Source organism: Acomys minous (genome assembly GCF_964271855.1).
Source record: "Acomys minous genome assembly, chromosome: 16".
NCBI lineage: Eukaryota > Metazoa > Chordata > Mammalia > Rodentia > Muridae > Acomys > Acomys minous.
The window spans coordinates 37,479,477-37,499,369 of NC_140498.1; the positions used below are offsets into that span (position 1 = coordinate 37,479,477).

General features: G+C 55.8%; 1 protein-coding gene across 1 annotated transcript in view; it reads left to right on the forward strand.

Moving 5' to 3' along the window:
- The first annotated feature begins 421 nt into the window (after positions 1-421).
- The window catches only part of NEURL1B (neuralized E3 ubiquitin protein ligase 1B), a 29,241-nt gene continuing 9,769 nt past the window's right edge, over positions 422-19,893 (forward strand). Inside the window, exons 1-2 of the mRNA XM_084763478.1 lie at positions 422-575; positions 18,560-19,105. Coding sequence (XP_084619604.1) covers positions 545-575; positions 18,560-19,105 — 577 coding nt within the window. The 5' untranslated portion in view covers positions 422-544. The remainder of the gene's footprint in view (positions 576-18,559; positions 19,106-19,893) is intronic.

Genomic DNA, 19,893 nt, shown 5'->3' on the forward strand with positions numbered 1-19,893 from the left:
TAATGACTGGCCTCTCCCCTTCCCCACCCCCCTTGCACACCACCAAAGTCTCTCCCCCTCCCTACGTGGCCTAGGGAATGGAGAAATTCCCACCCATTCCCAGATCACCCTGGCTGGACTGTCATGGAGCCCTTGACATTATCCGGCATGACCTGCATGTGTGTGTGTTGCCCCTGGAGTAGGGGCACCACCCAGAGTGGCCCAGAGCCTGGAGGAGGCATTGGACCCTCCCGAGTGGCAGAAAGAACTCCGGCGGCCCGCGCGGGAACGGGCGAAGGCGGGAGACCAGCCCCACCTCTCCAGCGCGCTGCCGGTGCAAACTTTCAAAAGACGCGGCGGTGGCAGCGGCCCCGCCCCGGCACGGTTGGCGGCGGGCGCGGGGGCGGGGCGGGCGCGCCCGGGCCGGTGGCTCCGCCTCCTCCCGCCGCCGCCCGCGCCGCTCATCTGCCGCCCGCCGGTCGCCGGTGCAGCGGCAATGCCCCGCAGCCCGGTCGCGGCCCCCGGCCCGCCCAGCTAGCCCCGTGCCGCGACTCTCGGAGCAGCGATGGGCAACACGGTGCACCGGACCCTGCCAGGTACGCCCGAAGCCGCGCCCCGAGGTGGCGGGGAGCGCTCGATCCTCCCGGGGCCGCTCCTGCCGCGGAGCCGGGGTGCACGCGGGAGCCTGGCTGCCCGAGCCTGATCCTCTGAGCCGCACCCCTGCGGGGCTGTGCGGACCCCGCCTGGTTCTTCTGGTCTTGGCCGTGCGCTCCGCGCCTTTGTTCCAGCCCTAGGTCGCTGAGGAGCAAGCCGAGGGGCCATCGGGGCTTCCCCCGGCCGGAGCCTCCTGGGGGGCTGCCGGGCGCCGGCATCCTGGGTCTCCACGCGCAGCCCGCAGGCGCCCCCGCCACACGTGCTACTTCTTGGCGGCGTTCCCACGCGCGCCGGGCTATGCCCGGCTCGTGTGTCCGCTCAGCCTGGGACTCTCCAGCCCCATCTGAGCCGCTGCTGCGGAGCGCATCGCCCCCTAGTTAAAAGCGCCCTAGAATTTCCCAGACCCGAGAAAGGCTGTGGGCGAGGGGCGTGGGGCGGGCGTGCGGAGGCCGGGGACGCCACGCCTCGCTGAAAATACCTAGCGATGGTGGAACAGGTCAGCGCGCTGAGGCTGTGTCACTGCCTGTCCAAAGAAGCGTCCTCCTAAGGAAAGGCGCCCCTATTTAACACACGAAGTTCAAGCTCAGAACCGAGGAGATGACTTGATAACAGGCAGTGGTGGGAGATGGCCAGGGCCCTGTCAGCTCGTCTGCCCCGCCCCCCACGGCCCAAGTCTTCGGAAGTGTTTGGATATAAAACGGGGCATTCGGAGCATCCTTGGGCAAAGGCTGAGTGTGTGCACTGGGGGAGGGTAGCTCAGAGAAGAAGCAAGTTGGCTCTAGGTCAGATTTAATGCATCCCAGTGGACACCCCATCTCTTCTCCGACGACACCCCCACAGCCCTTCCTCCAACAGTTATCCAAAAAGAATTGTCTCTTCCCCCGTGGAAGGGAGCGTCTGCATAGTGCCAGTCTGAGGCCCAAGCGCTGCTTGGGAAAGAAGACCGCCCCTTTCACTAAGAAGACCCTGGGTATCTTTCCCTGGATAGGTCCTACTGTCAGCGAGGTAGAGTCACAGGCTGGTCGTCTGCAGCGGTTGGCATTAGACCCTGGGTCTGTACTAGATAGAGAGTGACAGCTGCTGCTTGTGCACGTGGCTATTGCTAGGGATGGGAGACCGAGTCGCCAGTCTGGAGGGACCAGAGGTCTTGTCAGGAATGGCAGCGACAGAAGGCCACGGCTGAGACACCGCTCCGTACTCCGTTTCTTAATTCAGAATGGCTGTATTATTATTTCTAGCTGGTTTAAAACCATTCTGCCACCTGTGGGTCACACCTGGGGTAAGGGAAGGGGCCAGGCAGTCTCACCAGGTGGCCACAGTTGTGGAGACTGGTGCTGCAGTTCACACCCCTTGGGCCTGGCACTGTGAGTGGAGCACTCTGGGCTGGGGGCTCAGGGTCAAGGCAGGTCACCCCATGCTGTGTCTAAGTGTGGGAGCCTCCTGCCGTTTGGGCTGGGGGGGGGGGGGGGAGGGGGAACTAATGCTTGTACCAGGAGTGACAGGAAGAGGAGGGACCTCAGACAGCAGGTGCCAACAGTGTGAATGGCTGTGTACTGTTCTGGGATCTATCTGCCGTTAGCCTCTTGAACCTCTACACTCAGCCTCTCCCACCTAGAATGTTCTTTCTTGTCCAGTCAGTGTCTCCGCATCAGGTTCCTTGGTCTCTCTTTTCCCAGAGACGCTTTCTGCAGCCACAACTCTCTGCTCTGTCGCTGGGACGCCCTCCCAAGACTGCTTGTTCATATGACCGCGCTGCTCTGTCACTGCATCTTGCCTTGACCGGCTTGTTCCCTGCCCCTTCCCATCCCGGAGCCTGGTGCCTGGCGCAGGCTCAGAACCGGGTGGTGGAGGAGTGCAAATGGAGCCTGCATCGTTGGCTGAAGGAACGCTTGGCTCAGGCTTGCCCTGAGGAAGCCTGAGCTTCCCTTCTTGGGGAAGGGACACGTGAGTGGGGTTCATTCCACGGGACTAGAAATAGAGGGCTGGCATTTGCTGGGTACCTGGGTCCCGTGCCAGGCTCCCCGCATGTGTGGCTGCATCCACATGCGGAGCAGGCTTCTTAAGGCTGCTGCCCTCCCACCGAGCTGTCTAGCAGACTCACTCTGGCCTCCCGGTGGCTCCCCTTCCCTTCCCTCAGGCCCCTCCTCCAGACTGGGTCTTGACATTGTCATTGCCTCCCAGGCCCCCTTTCCTTGCTCTGTGGTTCTCCTGAGCAGATGTCACTGTAAGTGCGACACAGCGCTGCTCTATACCTGGAGTAGGGCCCAGGACATACTGGATGTATTTGGATGGTCGGTGAGTGAACGGATGAGTTTAATTTTCCCAGCAACCCTGCACAGCTGCCTGGGCCATCACTCCCATTTCATGGATGGGAAAATCAAGGCTCAGGGAGGTCAAATGACTTGTCTTTGCCTACGGCACTCCTCTGGTTGGCAGCACCAGAATTGAAATCCAGGTTTATTTAGCTCCAAAGTCCTCTTCTTCCTGACAGGCATTCTCTTCTCCAGCGAGGCCTAGATAACACTTATTAAGTGCCCCCGTGGCTTAGATAATGTTTATTGGGCGTTCCACCTTGCACATGCCGTGCTACAGGGCACAATAAGGAAACGCCAAAGAGAAGGACGTGCCCTTTGGCTGCTGTTAGTACCCTCCTTGGCAGCTCTCAAACTGCACCAACATACTCTGATGTATACCTTTGACCCAGGAGTGAGTAAAGGTCAGCGGGAGACCGTGCATCTACTGAGCTCCTGCTGTGTGCTTCAGCGTCCCTATCCAGACGCAGCTCCACCCTGCAATGTAAGGTGTTAGTCCCCTCCAGTTTAGAGGAGGGGACACAGAAAGACCCGGTAAGCCCAACTCACACAGGCTTCCAGCTAAGCTGGCACTTAGCTGACTGGGATCCATCAGGTTACTATGGCCACACCGCCTTGTTCTTTTCACTTCACGGGCCTTACCCTGGGTTTTTATAAGGGGAAAACAAACAGGTAGAAGCGGGGGTGGGGTGGGGGCGTGGAGGGGGGAAGGGCAGCATTCCAGGATTGGGTGGGAGGAGGAGGAAGAGTCCCCCTCCTTTTCTCCCAACTGGCACGTTCTAACTCCTTTCCTGTGCACCTCAGGGGTCACCCACCACTCTGGTTGTGTTCACCCACAGCACTGGTTGGAGGAGATGCTGAATTCAAAAGTATAGACTGGGTTTAATCATTAAGTTGGCCAATGCTTGTCCAAGCCAACAGCTTTCAGTGTCTGGGAGTTTTGGTTGAGGAGGTCTGCTGGGCTGTCACAGGCAGTCTGGGCCGGCCCTTCACTCTGTGTGTGTGTGTTCAAAATGGCTATTTTTGATTTTATAGGCAACAGATGGAGGCTTAGAGAGGTCAAGGGCAAAGAGGGGGGTAGGGGGAGTGGAGAGAGAGAGAGAGAGAGAGAGAGAGAGAGAGAGAGAGAGAGAGAGAGAGAGAGCGAGCCTAACCTATTATATAGTTTGCAGATGCTAAGTCTAGACAGGATGTACTCGCCCTGGCCATAGAAGACCCTTTCCCACAGAGTCCCTCTCTCCTCATCACCCTGAGACAGGGCTCTTCTAGACGAGACCATCTTGAACAAGGTACACTCCAGCAAGAGTCTCCCAGACGAAGCCAACCTGGGCAGAACCCTATAGCCGCATAGCATCCTGTCCGATCACTGAGATGATGTTCCCAGAGCAAGCGGACGCTAGTGTCCTTGAACCCTCAGTCCCTGGGAAAGTAGCAGTCATGGTCACCCCTGCAGTAGGCAGCCAAAAGCTAACAAGTGACAATCGCTTTTCTTTTCTTTTTTTTTTTCTTAAGATTTATTTATTTATTTTATGTATGTGAGTACTCTATCTGCATGTACACCTACATGGCAGAAGAGGGCACCAGATTGTGTCATAGATGGCTGTGGGCCACCATATGGGTGCTGGGACTTGAACTCAGGACCTCTGGAAGAGCAGACAGTGCTCTTAACCTCTGAGCCACAATCACTTTTCTCTCCACTCCTCTTCTCTTAGCTGTAGTTTGGAGCTGAGTTGAGCTTCCTTTGTCCTCTTGGGCATATATACACCTGTCCCCCTGGGGCCATTAGAGTTTCCTTTGGATATGAGCTGAACTTCTCAAAGCCACAGCAGCTCCTTCAACTGGCCTGAGACCTTCATGCTGTCAACTAGTGCTCACGGGGACAAGACCCCTTGGTGAGGTCTTGCAAGGATGCTGTGGGCCTGTGCAGGCAGGGACAGGAACTGGGGTGTGTTCTGTGTGAGTGCAAGGGAGGGAAGTGGTCTGTGGTCTGAACGGACCAGTTGGGCTCCTGGTGCCCCATTCCTCTCCGTTTCCATTCTCACCCTCCCTTACCCTGGGTGGTCAGGAAGGCTTCCTGGAAGAGGTTGCCTGAGGAAGTCCTGCCGAGTGTCTGCTTGCCCTTGGGGGCTTCTGTGGCTTTGTGGCTTGGGTCCTCGGTGGCCACCGACATTTGTCATGTGCCAGGCATGGGGTGCAGGCCTGAATGCCACAGCCAGGAGGGCAGCATGCTCCCATAGAGTAGAGCCTGCCTATCGCCAAACCAAGCTGGGCCAGCAGAGTGCCTGTCTACTGTGAGTCTGCTCCGGCTCTGAAACACTCTGTAGTGACACAGCACACACTGGCACACACTTGTTATAAGAGGATTATCTTTTAGAGAAAAGTCTTATTTATTTTAATTATGTATATGCATGTGAGATTGTGCCTATTGATGGCAGATGTCCTCGGAAGTCAGGGACATCAGATTCCCTGGACCTGGAATTATTGTGGTTGTAAATGGTCTGATGGAACCGGGTGGTGGTTATGCACACCTTTAATCCCAGCACTTGGGAGGCAGAGGCAGGTGGATCTCTGTGAGTTCGAGGCCAACCTGGTCTACAAAGCAAGTCCAGGACAGTCAAGGATACACAGAGAAACCCTGTCTCAAACAAACAAACAAACAAACACAAAAACAAACAAACAAAAAAGTGTCTGATGTGGGTGCTCGGAACCAAACTCAGGTCCTCTAGAAATGCAGCGTGTGCTCTTAAATGCTGAGCAGTCTCTCCAGCAGTAAAGGTTTGTTTTTATTTACCTGTTTGTGTGTGCGTGTGCATGTGTGTGTGTGTGTGTGTGTGTGTGTGTGTGTGTGTGTGTGTGCCAGGAAAGAAGAAACTTTGTTGGGAAAGTGGGACTGACTGGTGAGGGCTCAAAGACCCTAGGTTGGGGGAGAAGATAGTGGCGGAGCTGCAGAGTTATGGGGACCAGTACTAATGGGGTGGCAGGGAAGGTCTCAGTGGTAGGAAGGTTTGACAGACAGATACAATCTACTCACTAGCTCCCCCATCAGGGCCAGGCTGTTTACTCCTCCCTGGGTGGAAAGGGGTGACTCTGCACTTCCTGTTGGGGTGTAAAATAGAAGCCTAGAGCTGGCAGCAGCAGGAGTGTTTGAAGCAGAGGGCAGGTGCTAGATGAGGAAACAGACTCAAAACGATATTGAAACCTGCCCTCAGGAGCCTTTGGCTGTCATCAAGTGGCTGTCCCTTGTCCTCATCCTAAGCATCCTGGGACACACCTTGTCTGTCACCTGAAGGTGACTCACCTCCATCCCAATTGTCTAGGGCATAACAGTCCCTCCCAGCACCCATGGCCCTGCAGCCACAAAGATGGGCGTGGCCCTGCACCAGGGGAACCTGCACACCCAGGCCACGGCTGACACCACAGGTCCACATTTGCTCACCTGAGCGCAGTGGGCAAAGCAGAGAGGCTGTATGCCATGCAAGAGCAGCCTGTCCCCATGCCGGCTGTCGTTGGCATGCCACAGGCCAGGGTCCGTGATGTCATCTGCATACGTGGCCCGCCTGCCCTTCAGCCAGCCAGGTAGCATGACCTTCCAGGCCCCACCCTCTCCTGGAACATTGAGGTGATGGTTGTTTCATCCGAGTGTGCCAAGCTCTGGACCAGTAGCCTTAGAGCTGTGAATCCAGCCAGGCAGGGTTGCTCCATGCTGAGCCTGGATCAGGTGCTCTCAAAGGAGACAGAGATGGAGATGCAGAGAGTAATAACAACCGCTAACGTGTGTCCCGCAGCTAGCCTGTGCCAGACACTATCCTAAGTCAGCACATTCATTTAACCCTCAGCACAGGGGTTAATAGCCACTGCTGTTAGCCACATACAACTGGTGAGAAACAGGTACCAAGAAGGAAGGACTTGCCCTGGACACACAGCTACTGCAGGTTGGAGGGCAGGAATGCTTCCCTGGGGCTGCTGGGTAGAGGAGGGCACCCCCTGCAGGCCAACTCTCAGCAGTTCTGTGTTCTTTGCTTGATGGTCCTGAATCCTCCTGCCTTGCAGGCATGGTGGGTTGGGTAGGCTCCAGGTGGCCTGTGAATTCACCACGGGGGACCCGCCTGAGGATCCTCCCTGTCTGACGTACAGACTCCAGCCCTTGCCAAAGCCAGTTAGGGGACAGCCACAGCCCTGGGACTTTCTGGACAGCACAGCTGGGAGGTGGCCTGTGCCATCCCATTGGAAGTGTGCCCATTAGCAGCTTGGGGCATCCAGGACCTGTAAGGCACTCTCAGACATGGTGGCTAGGAGAGCGTGTACACAGGCCCGCTATGTCCAGAGAGACAGATTTTAGTGCTGAAGGGCTTCCACACATCAGGGCCACCAGTGCGAAGGTAAGGGAATGCCTGTCACCAGAGTGGCTCAGCACAGCCACATATCATATGGGCCCAGAGAGGACAGTCCACTCTGAAGACTTGGGAAGGGATTTCCTGGTGAGCCAGCGATGCCTTCTTCGGCCCTTCCAGCCTTGCACTTAGGTTTCCCTGATAGTCCTACAGGGATTAGGCCCCTTTTACAGATCTGGACACAGAGGTGACGGGAAGCTACCTGCTTCAGCTAATGCAGCCAGCCTCTGTGTGGTTCAGCTCAACGGCAGGTGTTTGTGAGTGTGTTCCGAAACCTTCGCCCAGGCACGCTAATCCGTCCTCATTCCTTCTTCTCACCGGGGACTCCGCTGGCACTTGACCTCAGACCTCACCTCCCACTGGCGGGGGAAACTCTTTAATGAGTAAGCCATTTGGGGAAGTGGGTGGGTAGGGGCATCTGGCTATGGGCTGGCGGAGTGCCCAGGGCATTTTGTTTACACCCGCAACACCACCCAGTTTATACCACAGTTATAGCCCCTGGGCATGTGTTTTCTTCCCCCCTCGGTCCCCCAGGATGATGGATTTATGAGATGAGTAGGCACACACTCCACCTTGTGCCTCCAAAGCCGGGCTCGGTAATTTTCCACTGTAGACAGCAGTTCCTTGGGCCTCAGGAGAGCTTCCACTCCCTCAAGGTTCTTGGTGTTCAAGGGCAGGAGGTGGCGGAGTGCGATTTCCATGTGTCTGGGTCATGGCGTAGGACTCCATCTTGGAAGACACGGGTCTTTGTTCTCAGAACGAGGGAGCTCTGCGTCACCTTACCCCATCTCCCATTCATCAGACGGGGCACTGAGGGCTGGAGCCTGGCCCAGGGTCTCAAAGCAATTACAACTGGACTTTGGCTAGAATCCCAAGAGAGACGTTTGAAAGAACCCTGGGCTTGGAGGGAGTACTTTCAGACCTCTGTCCTCTAAGCTCTGTGTCCTTGGGCAAGCCAGTTTCCCCTGAGCTGAGCTTCCTTCCCCTCCTTATCTTTAGGATGAGGATAAGGATGGCATCAACTTCCTTCTCAGGGTTTGGAAATGAAAAAGAGGTGTAAGTCAGAGCCACGCACACAGTGGGACTCCACGAGTGGCCCTTATACTCCCCCACCCACCCCCCAACCCCCCCACCCCACCCCCGCGCGGAGACACGGTTTCTCCATGTAATCTTGGCTGTCCTGGACTTGCTCTGTACATCAGGCTGGCCTCGAACTCACTGTGATCCTCCTGCCTCTGCCTCCCAAGTGCTGGGATTGAAGGCGTGCGCCACCACTCCTGGCTGAGGCCTTTATTCTTGGAGGCAAAGAATCTGCATTCCCAGATGTGTGGAGATGAGGAATTAGAACCAAGTTGCCTTGTCATGCCCAACATCTCCATCCCTGTCCCACGGAAACAAGCGTGGGCTTTCACTAAAGTGTGGATTAACCTGTGCCATGGCCCCACTCCATCTCTGGGCCCACTCCATCTCTGGGCCTGATCTTCCCATCTGTTAAATGGGCTTTGAACTATTGACCAGGACCCAGTACAAAGAGGCTCTCACAGGCCCAGCACAGGCCTTCACCTCTTGAGGCAGCAAGCTGTCTCCCTGGGCCTAGGCACTAGAAGAGCCAGCGTGGGTTGCAAAACCAAGCACACCATGGCCCTACTATGTGCTAGGTGCTGTCTCCATCAGGAATTCTGCTTTAGCTGCTCAGAGCCCCACCATCAGCCCACCTGAGTCCGCTGCGCCTTAGGCATTTTCCTCTACCTCTCTAGCCCCTCTTCCTCAGGGCCAGGGCTTCTAGAAGCCACCTCTGTCTCAGAGGCAGGTGATGAGCCTGGGCTCCTGGAACCTGCCACCCAGCAGGCACCACTCTAGCTCTTTTCAGACCTCAAGGTTGCAGGCCCTTGGGGCTCCCCTCCCCCACAGCCACCGCTTTCCTTTTTTAGATACTTTTGCCTTTGTTCGGCCCAACTTCCGCCAAACTGCGACTTTTTTTTTTTTTTGAGGCTGTGAACCAGCTGATTGATGGTTTCCACCGCCACCCTCCCAGAGTCCCTTTCTGTGCCAGGCTCCACAACGGGCCTTGCCTACATCTGCATGGTCCTCCTCACAGGTTGGGATGCTAAGGACACCTGGGGTGAGCCTGCTGTGCAGTGCGAGCCTGATATTGCACCTCACTCCATGTCCACTCTGCAAGGTGATGTGAGTGGGTCTGTTTGTACAGACAGCCAACTCTTTTTTCTTTTAATTCATTTATTTTTCTTTCATGTACGTCATTTGCGTTTGGCTTCCATGTATGTCCAGTCCCTGTGAGGGTTGTCAGATCTTGAGCGCCCGCAGGTGCTCGCCCGCGCACAATGCCTCTGCTAAGAGCACAGCCCAAGTCGGGGGAGTGGCTGTCCGCAAAAAGAGAGAAGGAAACCCGGGCCTGGGCGGCTCTAGCCAGCTTATCAGTGAGCAGCTGCCAGGGCCGCCTGGAGAAGCGCCATTGGTGGTTGGGGGGGCAGGGGGGCGGGGGGGGGGGCACGGCGGACGCGGCAGGAGTGTGTGTGGCAGTTAGACGCGAGGTTCAAAATCTTGGCTGCCCTTCTCACGCCTGTCCTACTGGGCTGTTTTGACAGGCAGGGAAGAAAGAGAGGCTCACATTCCGTACCTTGTTCTTCAGAGAGGTAGATGCGCTGGGGACACTGTCCAGCTTCATACCCCTCAGGAGCTCCCAGGCTTTCTTGACGATCTCCTTCCTGGCCTTTGAGACCCTTCGTGATGCAGCCCTTGACATCCCCTGCATCCTCCCGCTCCGGTCTCCACTGTGCTCCTCGAAGGCCCCCATGTAGTCTGCGTACTCTCTCCTGCATGCAGGGTCTCCCTTGCTGCCCTTCCTGTGCCTGAACATATTTAGCTGTCCTGCACCACGCCCCAGCTCTTCTTGCTGTCTGGGGTGGGGGGGTGGCTCCCCTGACTTCCCTGTGCAGTTTGTCTGTGTGTCCTTCCTACTGCCTTCAGCTCCAAATCTACGTCTTGGGGGAGAAGGAGGTGGCAGGGGAGTCCTGTGTGTGACTCACTGGGACATGTACCCCACAACCCACACAGGCGCTGCTGGCACAGAGTGGATGCTTCAAAGCTGTCAGATGGAGGGGGAAGTGACGTACTAGGGAAAGAATGAGGGACATTCCCTCTGGCCCTCCCAGCATTGGGGCTCTCAGCCTGAAGCTGGCGCCTGTAAGGCTGGAGTTTCCTGGGTCCTTTCATCAAGAATTAACCCGACTGAGGGGCCCATGCAGTTGGAGGGACAGCAAGATGACTCTGCCTGGGCTCCTGTCGAAGCCGGCACAGCTGAGGGGCCGCTACACTGCACAGGCCCCCAGAAAGCACACAAGCTCTCTCTCTTCTCCAGCCGCCCTGAGGGACCCCCAGCTCCCCACAGCTGTTGACTGTTGATAGCTGTTTGCAGAGCAAAGGGGAGGCAGCCAGTGGCGGTTTCCAGCGCGGGCTGGCCCTCGTCCACCCAAGGGGCTGGCTGGCCAGCCAGGCCTCTGAGGCCAGGAACAAAGTCCCCTGTGCGCCTGTTGCTGTGTTTGGTTGGCAGGGGAGCCAGCACAAGTTTGTCCTTTTTCTAGCCACTTCAAACCCACCAATGGGAAGGTCTCCTCTGCTGCCAAGGACACCCAAGTCCTTGCCCTTTTGGTATGGCGGGAAGCCTCTGGTTTTTGCTTTTTTTTTTTTCTACTTATCTCTGAAGCTTGCCCTACACACACCTACCCACCTTCCCACCCTCCCTCCCTCCCTCCCTCTCTCTCTCTCTCTCTCCATGTTTTGTGCAGAACTGATTTATGTTTTGAACTTGAGCAAGCATTTTTTTTTTAATTTGCCTTTTCAAGACAAGGTGTCTCTGTGTATAGCTCTGGCCATCCTGGACTCGCTTTGTAGACCAGGCTGGCCTCGAACTCACAGCGATCCTCCTGCCTCTGCCTCCTGAGTGCTGGGAGTAAAGGCGTGTGCCACCAAGCCTGGCAAGCAAGCATTTCTTGAACCAGATATTTCTCGCTCAGGGTCTACAGCCTAAGGGTGGATGATCCAAGGGTCCAGGAAGCCTCTGACGTTGAATGTCAGATTGTGTGCATGGGGGTGTGGGGTTATTTCTTGGGACAGAAGGCACGGAAGGCCTGTGACTCCATCACTCTTACCCACGCATTTAACCAGCTGCTCTGAAGATGGCCGGGTGGGAGGAAGGACCCGAGTCTGGCCTCACGACCTCACTCTCTCCCGTGTTGGAAATGGAAGGTAGTGAAAACTGACTCCACAGGGGTGTTTTCAGCCTCAAGTCCAGTGTGAAGGCCTGTGCCCAGCACATCTTAGGAGCTTGCCAGGGATTCCCAGTAAAGGACTTGCTCTTGTTGAGACCCCTGCTCCTGGCTAAAGCCAGAATGTATGTCATCATTGCTACCAGCACTGTGGTGGCTTCCAGCATGCCTGGCAGCAGATGCTCTTTCCTCATCGTGGTGTACATCAAAGGCTCAATGGTGTGAGGACTAGCATAGCACACCTGAGCCTGGCACAGGATGGCTTAAGAGTAGGCCTCTGGCCAGGTGCGGTGGCACACACTTTTAATCTCAGCACTGGGGAGGCAGAGGCAGGCGGATCTCCGTGTGTTTGAGGCCAGTCTGGTGTACAATGTGAGACTAGGACAGCCAGAGCTACACAGAGAAACCCTGTCTCAAAAAAAAAAAAAAAAAAAAAAAAGAATAGGCTTCTGTCTGTGGCCAAGAGAGGAGGTAACCTAAGGGTTTGGGGTAGCATTTCCTGGGCCCTCTGGGAGAGACTGTGTCCCTAGTACACTGAGTAAAGAAAGGGCTAAATGTTTCACAGACACCCACTATGTGCTGTACAGCGCATGTCACATGAACCTGTGCCATCCTCCAGACAACCTTAAGGTAGACATCGTGACTTCACTAGTCTCATAGGTTTTCCTGAAGCTCAGGGATGTTAAGCATGGAGTTTAAGGTCACACAGTAAATACATAACACTGCCTGGTTTAAGCTGAGGCTGTCCGGCTACAGGCCTATGCTTCTCTGGAGCCACACCAAGATCTAGTTGGGGGACGGAGAGGGAGGGGCTTGTCCACTGGTTGCACTTTGATGGAGGACATGAATATTTACTACCTTCCTGATAGGGGCCAGAACTTTGGAAGGCATCTGTGTATGTTCTCATTACTCATGGCCAGCCGCCCCGGGGTGGATATGTAAGGTCACCCACTATTTGCGGCTGGCAAAGCCACATCATTGAGAGGTGAAGGGACTTGCTCAGGGGCCCTCGGGCAGATTAGTAGCAGAGCACAGACTGAACCTAGAGCCACAGCAGGAGCCATCCAAGGAATGTTCTTAGGCTTGCCCAGGACTGGGCATTGGAGACGCCTAATCTGCATACATACGCCTCCCCCCAGCCCTGAATCTGCCATGGTTTGGTGTCAGGCATTGTTCCTCTGGCTGACCTCTGGGAAACCCGCACCCCTGGGTGGGGCCAGAGCTACTGGCTGTGAGGTTCAGGCAGAGACTGTCCCTGCTGTCAACCGCAAGGGTGACTGCGGAGGTCAGCTCTGTCCCACCACTGGAACACCCCCGCCCCACCACCATCCACCCCCACCCCCACCCCATGGTGACTCATAGATCCTAGTTGGACCACACTAACCTCAGGCCTTGGCTGTGTGTGAGTGTATGAGGAAAAGGACATGGCTTTGTCCCTGGTGCAGTTTGGGAGCCTTCATCCTAGCTCCCATGGTGTCTGAATCTGGTCCTGATGGCTGTGGCTGGGAACTTCTGTGCTCAGGGCTGCCTGCAGCTCAGGGGCTGTGACGGGGGCGTTCCACAGTGAAGTGCCAGGAAGGCCTGAGTCAGGGCAGGTGTTGGATGCATCTCAGCATATCTGTTTGGCCTTTATCTTAAGTGTCTCCAGTTTGTGTCAAGAACACATCCAGCCTGTCCACTCTGGGTTTCTTTGTCTCCCATCAGGTCTCTGGCCTCATGGCGGGCGGGGGTTGGGGGGTGCTCAGAGTGTTTATCCCTCATTCCCTGAAGGAAGTCGGGTTGTGTAATCAAGATTAAACAAATATATCAGCCTGGGGCCTTTGGGTGAGGGCTGTCCCGAAAGTACAGTGGTGTCTGCAGGGAAAGTAGCAGAGGCTGTGTCTCCTGGTGTGTCTGCCCTCCCACCTGCCCACAACATCAGACTGGGCTCCAGAAACACCTGCTGAGGCTCCGTGGCTGTTTTGAGAGGCTGCCATGAAGAGATGAGAGTGGTGCACAGAGGGCGTGACCCAAGGTCACGGTGCACTTGGGTGCTCTGAAGCTTTGATCTGGAGTCCTATTAATGCTTCCTGGGGACCTTGGTCTTTGGGCACTGGTGGAAGCTGCAGACCATGTTCTTCCCAAGGCTGCCAACACTGGGCTTCCTGCTTCCTGGGATTTTTTTTTTTATCTTCTGAACTCCTGTAGGTCTTGGTAGTTCTCACCACATTGGTTTCAAAGATGGCTGCCGCTCTAACGCCAAGCCAGGCAGTACTGGCTGGCCAAAGGCTGGCCAGCTGGAAGCCTGTGCACACCCCCTTCTCCTCTTGAGTTGTGCCATCTGGGCTGAACCTCTTGGCATGGCATTTAGGGCCATCCAGCTGAGTCCTAGCACAGGGACACTACCAACCCTTCACATCAGTGCGTGCCCAGCCTTGGCACCCTGAGCCACCGTGACCACAGGCCTCTGCTTTCCTCATAGCGACCAGCACTCCCCTCTGATCTTTTGTTGTTGTTGTTGTTGTTGTTTCAAGACAGGGTTTCTCTGTGTAGCCTTGGCTGTCTTGGACTCGCTTTGTAGACCAGGCTGGCCTCGAACTCACAGAGATCCGCCTGCCTCTGCCTCCCAAGTGCCAGGATTACAGGCATATGCCATTGCACCTGACCTCTCTGATATTTCGAGACCTTTCTCTGGACATCACTGCCACCCACAGGTCCCGGGTTCCGGGGCATGAGGTAGCCTTCGTTACGCTCCTTGTTGGAATGAATATGGCTGTGACACTGGAGAGATGCCAGCGTCTGCAGAGAGGAGTAGTGGAAGGGACCGCTGCCTGCCGCTCTCTCTCTCTCGGGTGTCAGTCTTCCGGCAGCCTTCCTGCTCAGGCTCTTGTTGCTTGAATGGCGGAATGAGAGAACGCAGAACAAGCAGTAGGGAATAGGCGACCTCTGGATGATTGCTGGGTGTAAAGATTTTAAAAAATAAGAAAATAAGATGATAAGATACTTAGATATAGAGGAGTTTATTAAATGAGCATGGGGGAGAAAGGGGGAAGGGTGAGAGAGAGAGAGAGAGAGAGAGAGAGAGAGAGAGAGAGAGAGAGAGAGAGAGAGAGAGCCACGAGGAGGGTCTGTCCTTTTATATAGCCCTGGGCAGGCCCATGCCCCCACGGCAGGTAGGCAGTGACACAGGTAGGTTGACTGAAGCCGAATTCTAACATTGGGCGCTTGGTGACTGTCTAGTTTATATGTAAAAGCCTGCCCCAAGCAGAGTCCACCACCAGGATTGCATCCCAGCTTCTGGATCTGAGTGCACTCACCCCAGTGGCTGGACATGATAATGAGCAAGGAGGGCGATTATGGGCACACACAACAGCAGGTCCGCAGGGTGGACTGTAGGGGGTGTGTGTGGAGATGGTGTCTTAGTGAAGTCCAGATCTGCAGCGCGGGCCTGGCCAACCTGGGGCAATAGCGGCCCTGTCATCTGCGTGGGCGCACTGAAGTAGCCTAGAAGAGTCCACAGAATGGTTACATCCTGGTCTGGAGCCACCTGAGCTTAGAGCTTGCAGCCCCTCCTTTAGCCCATTTACCTCTCTTCGAACAAGGTGACCCCTGGAGAAAGCTTACCCCTGGAAGTGGCTGACCTCTAGGCTAGCAGGCAGCAGCTAGCCTTTATCAGGGACCTGGTTTGGCCAGGCCTTTGTTGGGCATGGAGAGTGACGGAAGCCCTGCCCCTGGGCCCACACCTGCCGTAATGTGCTTCCCCTTCAAATACACTCTAAAGAACCAAAACACCCTTTTAACAGGTTCTGTTCGTTGAGTATTGTTTAAACATTCAAAGCACATATATTAGTGGGTTTTTTTTTCCTGTGTGGAAAGTTTATCAGAACCTTTTTATTTTATTTTATTTTTTTATCTCCCCTGCCTTCATGACACACCCAGAATCTGACCCCTTGTCACCACCTACCGACCTGTCTCCAGTCTGAACCTGTCTCGTGATCCAGCAGGCTTGTCCAGGCTGTGGCTCCCCCAACAGATAGCCCTGGCCCACTATCCAGGGTAGCCTTCCTCTCTGCTCTGAGCTTCCAGTAGTGACGCTCCCTCCCGGTTAGGTTGTTTTAAAAAACTTAAGGATCTATAAGCCTCCCCTTCCTGCTCCCCAGCTGTGGGCTCACACAGAACCCACTCTCCAGATTCCCCACTCTGGCTCATTGTCACTCAGTCACATCAGTGCTTTTCCTTTCCTTCCTCCCTCCCTCCCTCCCCCTCCCTCCCTTCCTCCCTCCCTCCCTCCCTCCCTCCCTTCCTTCCTTCCTCCCTCCCTCCCTCCCTCCCTCCCTCCCTCCCTTCCTTCCTTCCTCCCTCCCTCCCTTCCTTCCTCCCTCCCTCCCTTCCTTCCTCCCTCCCTCCCTCCTTCCCTTCCTCCCTCCCTTCCTCCCTCCCTCCCTTCCTCCCTCCCTCCCTCCCTCCCTTCCTTCTCCCTCCCTCCCTCCCTCCCTTCCTCCCTCCCTCCCTCCCTCCCTCCCTCCCTCCCTTCCTTCCTCCCTCCCTCCCTTCCTTCCTCCCTCCCTCCCTCCTTCCCTTCCTCCTCCGTCCCTTCCTTCCTTCCTCCCTCCGTCCCTCCCTCCCTTCCTTCTTTCCTTCCTTTTCTCCCTTCTTTCTTCACTTTACATTCCAACTGTAGCCCTGTCCCTACTCTCCTCCCAGTCCCGCCCTCCCTCCCTGTTCCCCTATTCCCCAGTACTCCTCAGATAAGGGGAACCCTGCCCCAGCTACCAACCCACTCAAGTAGCATCAGGACTGAGCTCATCCTCTTCCGCAGTGGCCTGGCAAGGCAGTCCAGCAAGGTGGTGGCAGGGTGGGGGGTCGGGGGTTGGGGGAGGTGATCATAAAGCAGAGACAGCTCCTGCTCCCCTTACTAGGGGACCCACATGAAGAAAGACCAGTACTTTCTTTCCTTGGGGGCCTTTGCACTGCTGTCCTTGCCTGGAGTCCTCCCCAAACCCTTACGGCTCACTCTTTCGCTTCCTTTAGGGTTCTGCTCCAGTCACCCATCAGAGAGGCTCTCCCTGAAAACCCCAGGTGTACCCTCCCCCTCTCCCCCCCCCAGCACAGAACTCTTCATTTGTGGTCAGACTTCCCTGGGATGTCAGCTCATCAGGGGAAGAACCTTTGTCTCTCCTGGGACGGTTGTATCCACACAGCCGAGCAAGCTGTAAGACCTATAGTAGACCCTTGCTTTATGGTGTTTGCTAAGCAACTGGTTGACGGCATTTAAAGACGCCATGGGTGTTTTTCCCTTTGTTTCCCCCACCCATCGGCCTCCTTGTTAACCAAACCTTCCACCCTCCATACCTGAGAGGACCGCAGCACAGCGCCTGCTGGGTTGAGCGTGGGAGGTGGGCCCCACAGTGGCCTGTCATTCTTCTCAGAGTGTACTGTGGTGGCCTGCTTTGAAAATGGCCTCTGCTGCTGTAGTAAGTGCAGGACTCCTTCCTGTAAAGGCCACCCACCTGCCACCTCCCCTGGGGCGGAAAGAGAAAGGAGGAAAAAAAATGACTCCCACTCCATTCCGGGCCACCTGGGTTGTGACCAGTGGCCAGGTTCTCTGAAAAGCCTCTCAGAGCAAATCTCCTTAAGAAACAAACCCCCAGAAGGTACAATCTAGAAGAGCTATTCTGACTATGAGAGAAGAGGGAAAGCCATAGTCCCAGCCTTGGAGGCTCTGGAGCCTCAGACTGTGAGGCTACGAGTGGACAGCATAGACGTTAGGTGTCCCCTCGTATGTAGGCGTCTCAGCAGCAATGGGAGATCCCTCAGGTGGAGGGAGTGACACGGGGGCCACTGTGGTCCAGCTCCAAAAACCACAACCTGGGACTGCAGGCCACCTTAGCGATCCCAGGGGAATGTGTGCTCCCCAGATCCCTACCTCACTGTGAGCACACATTTTAAGGAAAGCAGTCAGGCGTCCCCACTGACCCTCAAGAATCTAGGCACTCTGGCGCTCAGCTGTGGCCCTAGCTGGAAGCTTCTAGACTAGATGGGGTTTGCTGGGGATGAAGAGCTCATCCGCCCACTGGAATTGAGGGGGGTTTGCTATGCCCTCGCTAGCTTCCACAAAATGAGATGGAGACCTGCTACGTTTATCAATAAGCTTCAAGCACCATAACTGGGCAGATATGGACCCAGTCCTAGCTCCACTATATTGGCCTGGCCTACTTCCCAGCTATGTGTCCTGTTACCTGACCTCTAGGCTTGCCCTGGCCCCTCTGCTCCATCCCTATGACTCCTCCATAGTGACCTCCTCCTTATGGCATGGCGACCTTCTCTGGCCCAGCAACCTTCCTCTCCCCACCCCCCCCACCCCCACCCCCCGGCCCTGCCTCATAGCCACATCCATCACACTACCCCCAGCCCCAACCCCCACACACCCAGACTGGGAACGGAAGTCATGCCTACTGTCTCCTCTGCCCAGTCATTGGCTTTTTAGCTTCTTTATTAACCAATCAGAGATAAATGGGGGAATGATTTTTACACAACTTTGAGACAGGAGATTCCTTACTAGCAATGACAGTACCAGAATCTGTTAGCATTTAGCTCACTGTGGGTTCCGCAGTTAACAATCGAATATATAGATACACATTAATGCAATGTGAATGAAGGCCTCCTGTACATCTGACCCCAAGCTAGGTGGTGACAAACTGGGTATGGAACCGAGGGGGGCCCTTCAGTACACACCCAGCATTAAGCCTTGGCTTGCTCATCTGTGAAATGGGTGCAGTGACTTGCCATGGTTAGGGACGGGGGGTGGGAGAGGAGCTCCTTAGGTCTACCAGAACCTTCTAACTTTAAAATAAAAAATGTGTCCATACCCAGTTTAAGGTGGAATTTATGGAAATGGTTAATAAAATCCATGGCCACAGGCATTCCAAGCGCTGATACGCCTCCTCTCTGCCCACAGACTCCAGCCCTCCTGCACGCCTCCTGGCCTCCCGGCCTTGCTACGGCCCAGGCCCGGAGAGGCGAGCGGTCCTGGGCGAGGCGCCGCGCTTCCACGCGCAGGCCAAGGGCAAGAACGTGCGGCTGGACGGCCATTCGCGCAGGGCCACGCGGCGGAACAGCTTCTGCAACGGTGTCACCTTCACTCAGAGGCCGATCCGGCTGTATGAGCAGGTGCGGCTGCGCCTGGTGGCCGTCCGTCCTGGCTGGAGTGGCGCTCTGCGCTTCGGCTTTACCGCGCACGACCCGTCGCTCATGAGCGCGCAGGACATCCCCAAGTACGCCTGCCCCGACCTGGTCACGCGGCCCGGATATTGGGCTAAGGCCCTGCCCGAGAACCTGGCGCTGCGGGACACGGTGCTAGCCTACTGGGCCGATCGCCACGGCCGCGTCTTCTACAGCGTCAACGATGGCGAGCCCGTGCTGTTCCACTGTGGTGTGGCTGTGGGAGGCCCACTCTGGGCGCTCATCGACGTCTATGGCATCACCGATGAGGTGCAGCTGCTGGGTAGGTGTGTTGGCACAGCCTGCCCGTCCCAAAGGGTTCACAGCTTCAGGAGCGTGGCTCACCTGTGGTCACCCAGCCACCCATTGTGTCCCTGTGTGTCTTGATTCTCACAAAAGCAATGGTGTCCAATTTCCAGAAGAGGAAACAGAGGCACAAGGAGTTACTTTTGTTTCAGAACCGGGAGGGAACCCATGAGGGCTTGGCCCCAGAGTTGATGCTTTGGCTAGCCACTTCATCACTCTTAGACCATTACTCATGCATCTATTTTCTCCATCTTCCACTCCTTTGTTCACCTACCGCCTCCCTCAGACCTGGCATGCATTTTCTCTGCTGGCTCTCACTCACTCACTCACCCCGCAGATGAGCCTATGCCAGTGGGCAGTCAGATGCAGCAGCTAGAGCCGGGCCAACTGTGACGGGGCTCAAAGTGGTTGAGGAAGGCTCTCACGGTGCTGAAATTCTGAGCATTCGTTTGGAGGCACTGTATGTGGTCTCATATACACATGTGCATTTGTGATAAATATGTGTGCATAAATATATACGGCCTGCTCCCCACTGAGCATGGAGGAAAGACATACACACACACACACACACACACACACACACACACACACACACACACACACACACACATCTCCTAAGCACGAAGGACTTCCTAAACACATTCCTGACTTGACCTGACCTGGTCATATGGCTACAAGGACTGCCTAAGAGTGTGTGCGTGCTGCTTCTTTTTAAAGTTGCTGTAGAATTTGGCTGGGAGTGAGATAGTGCACGCCTTTAATTCT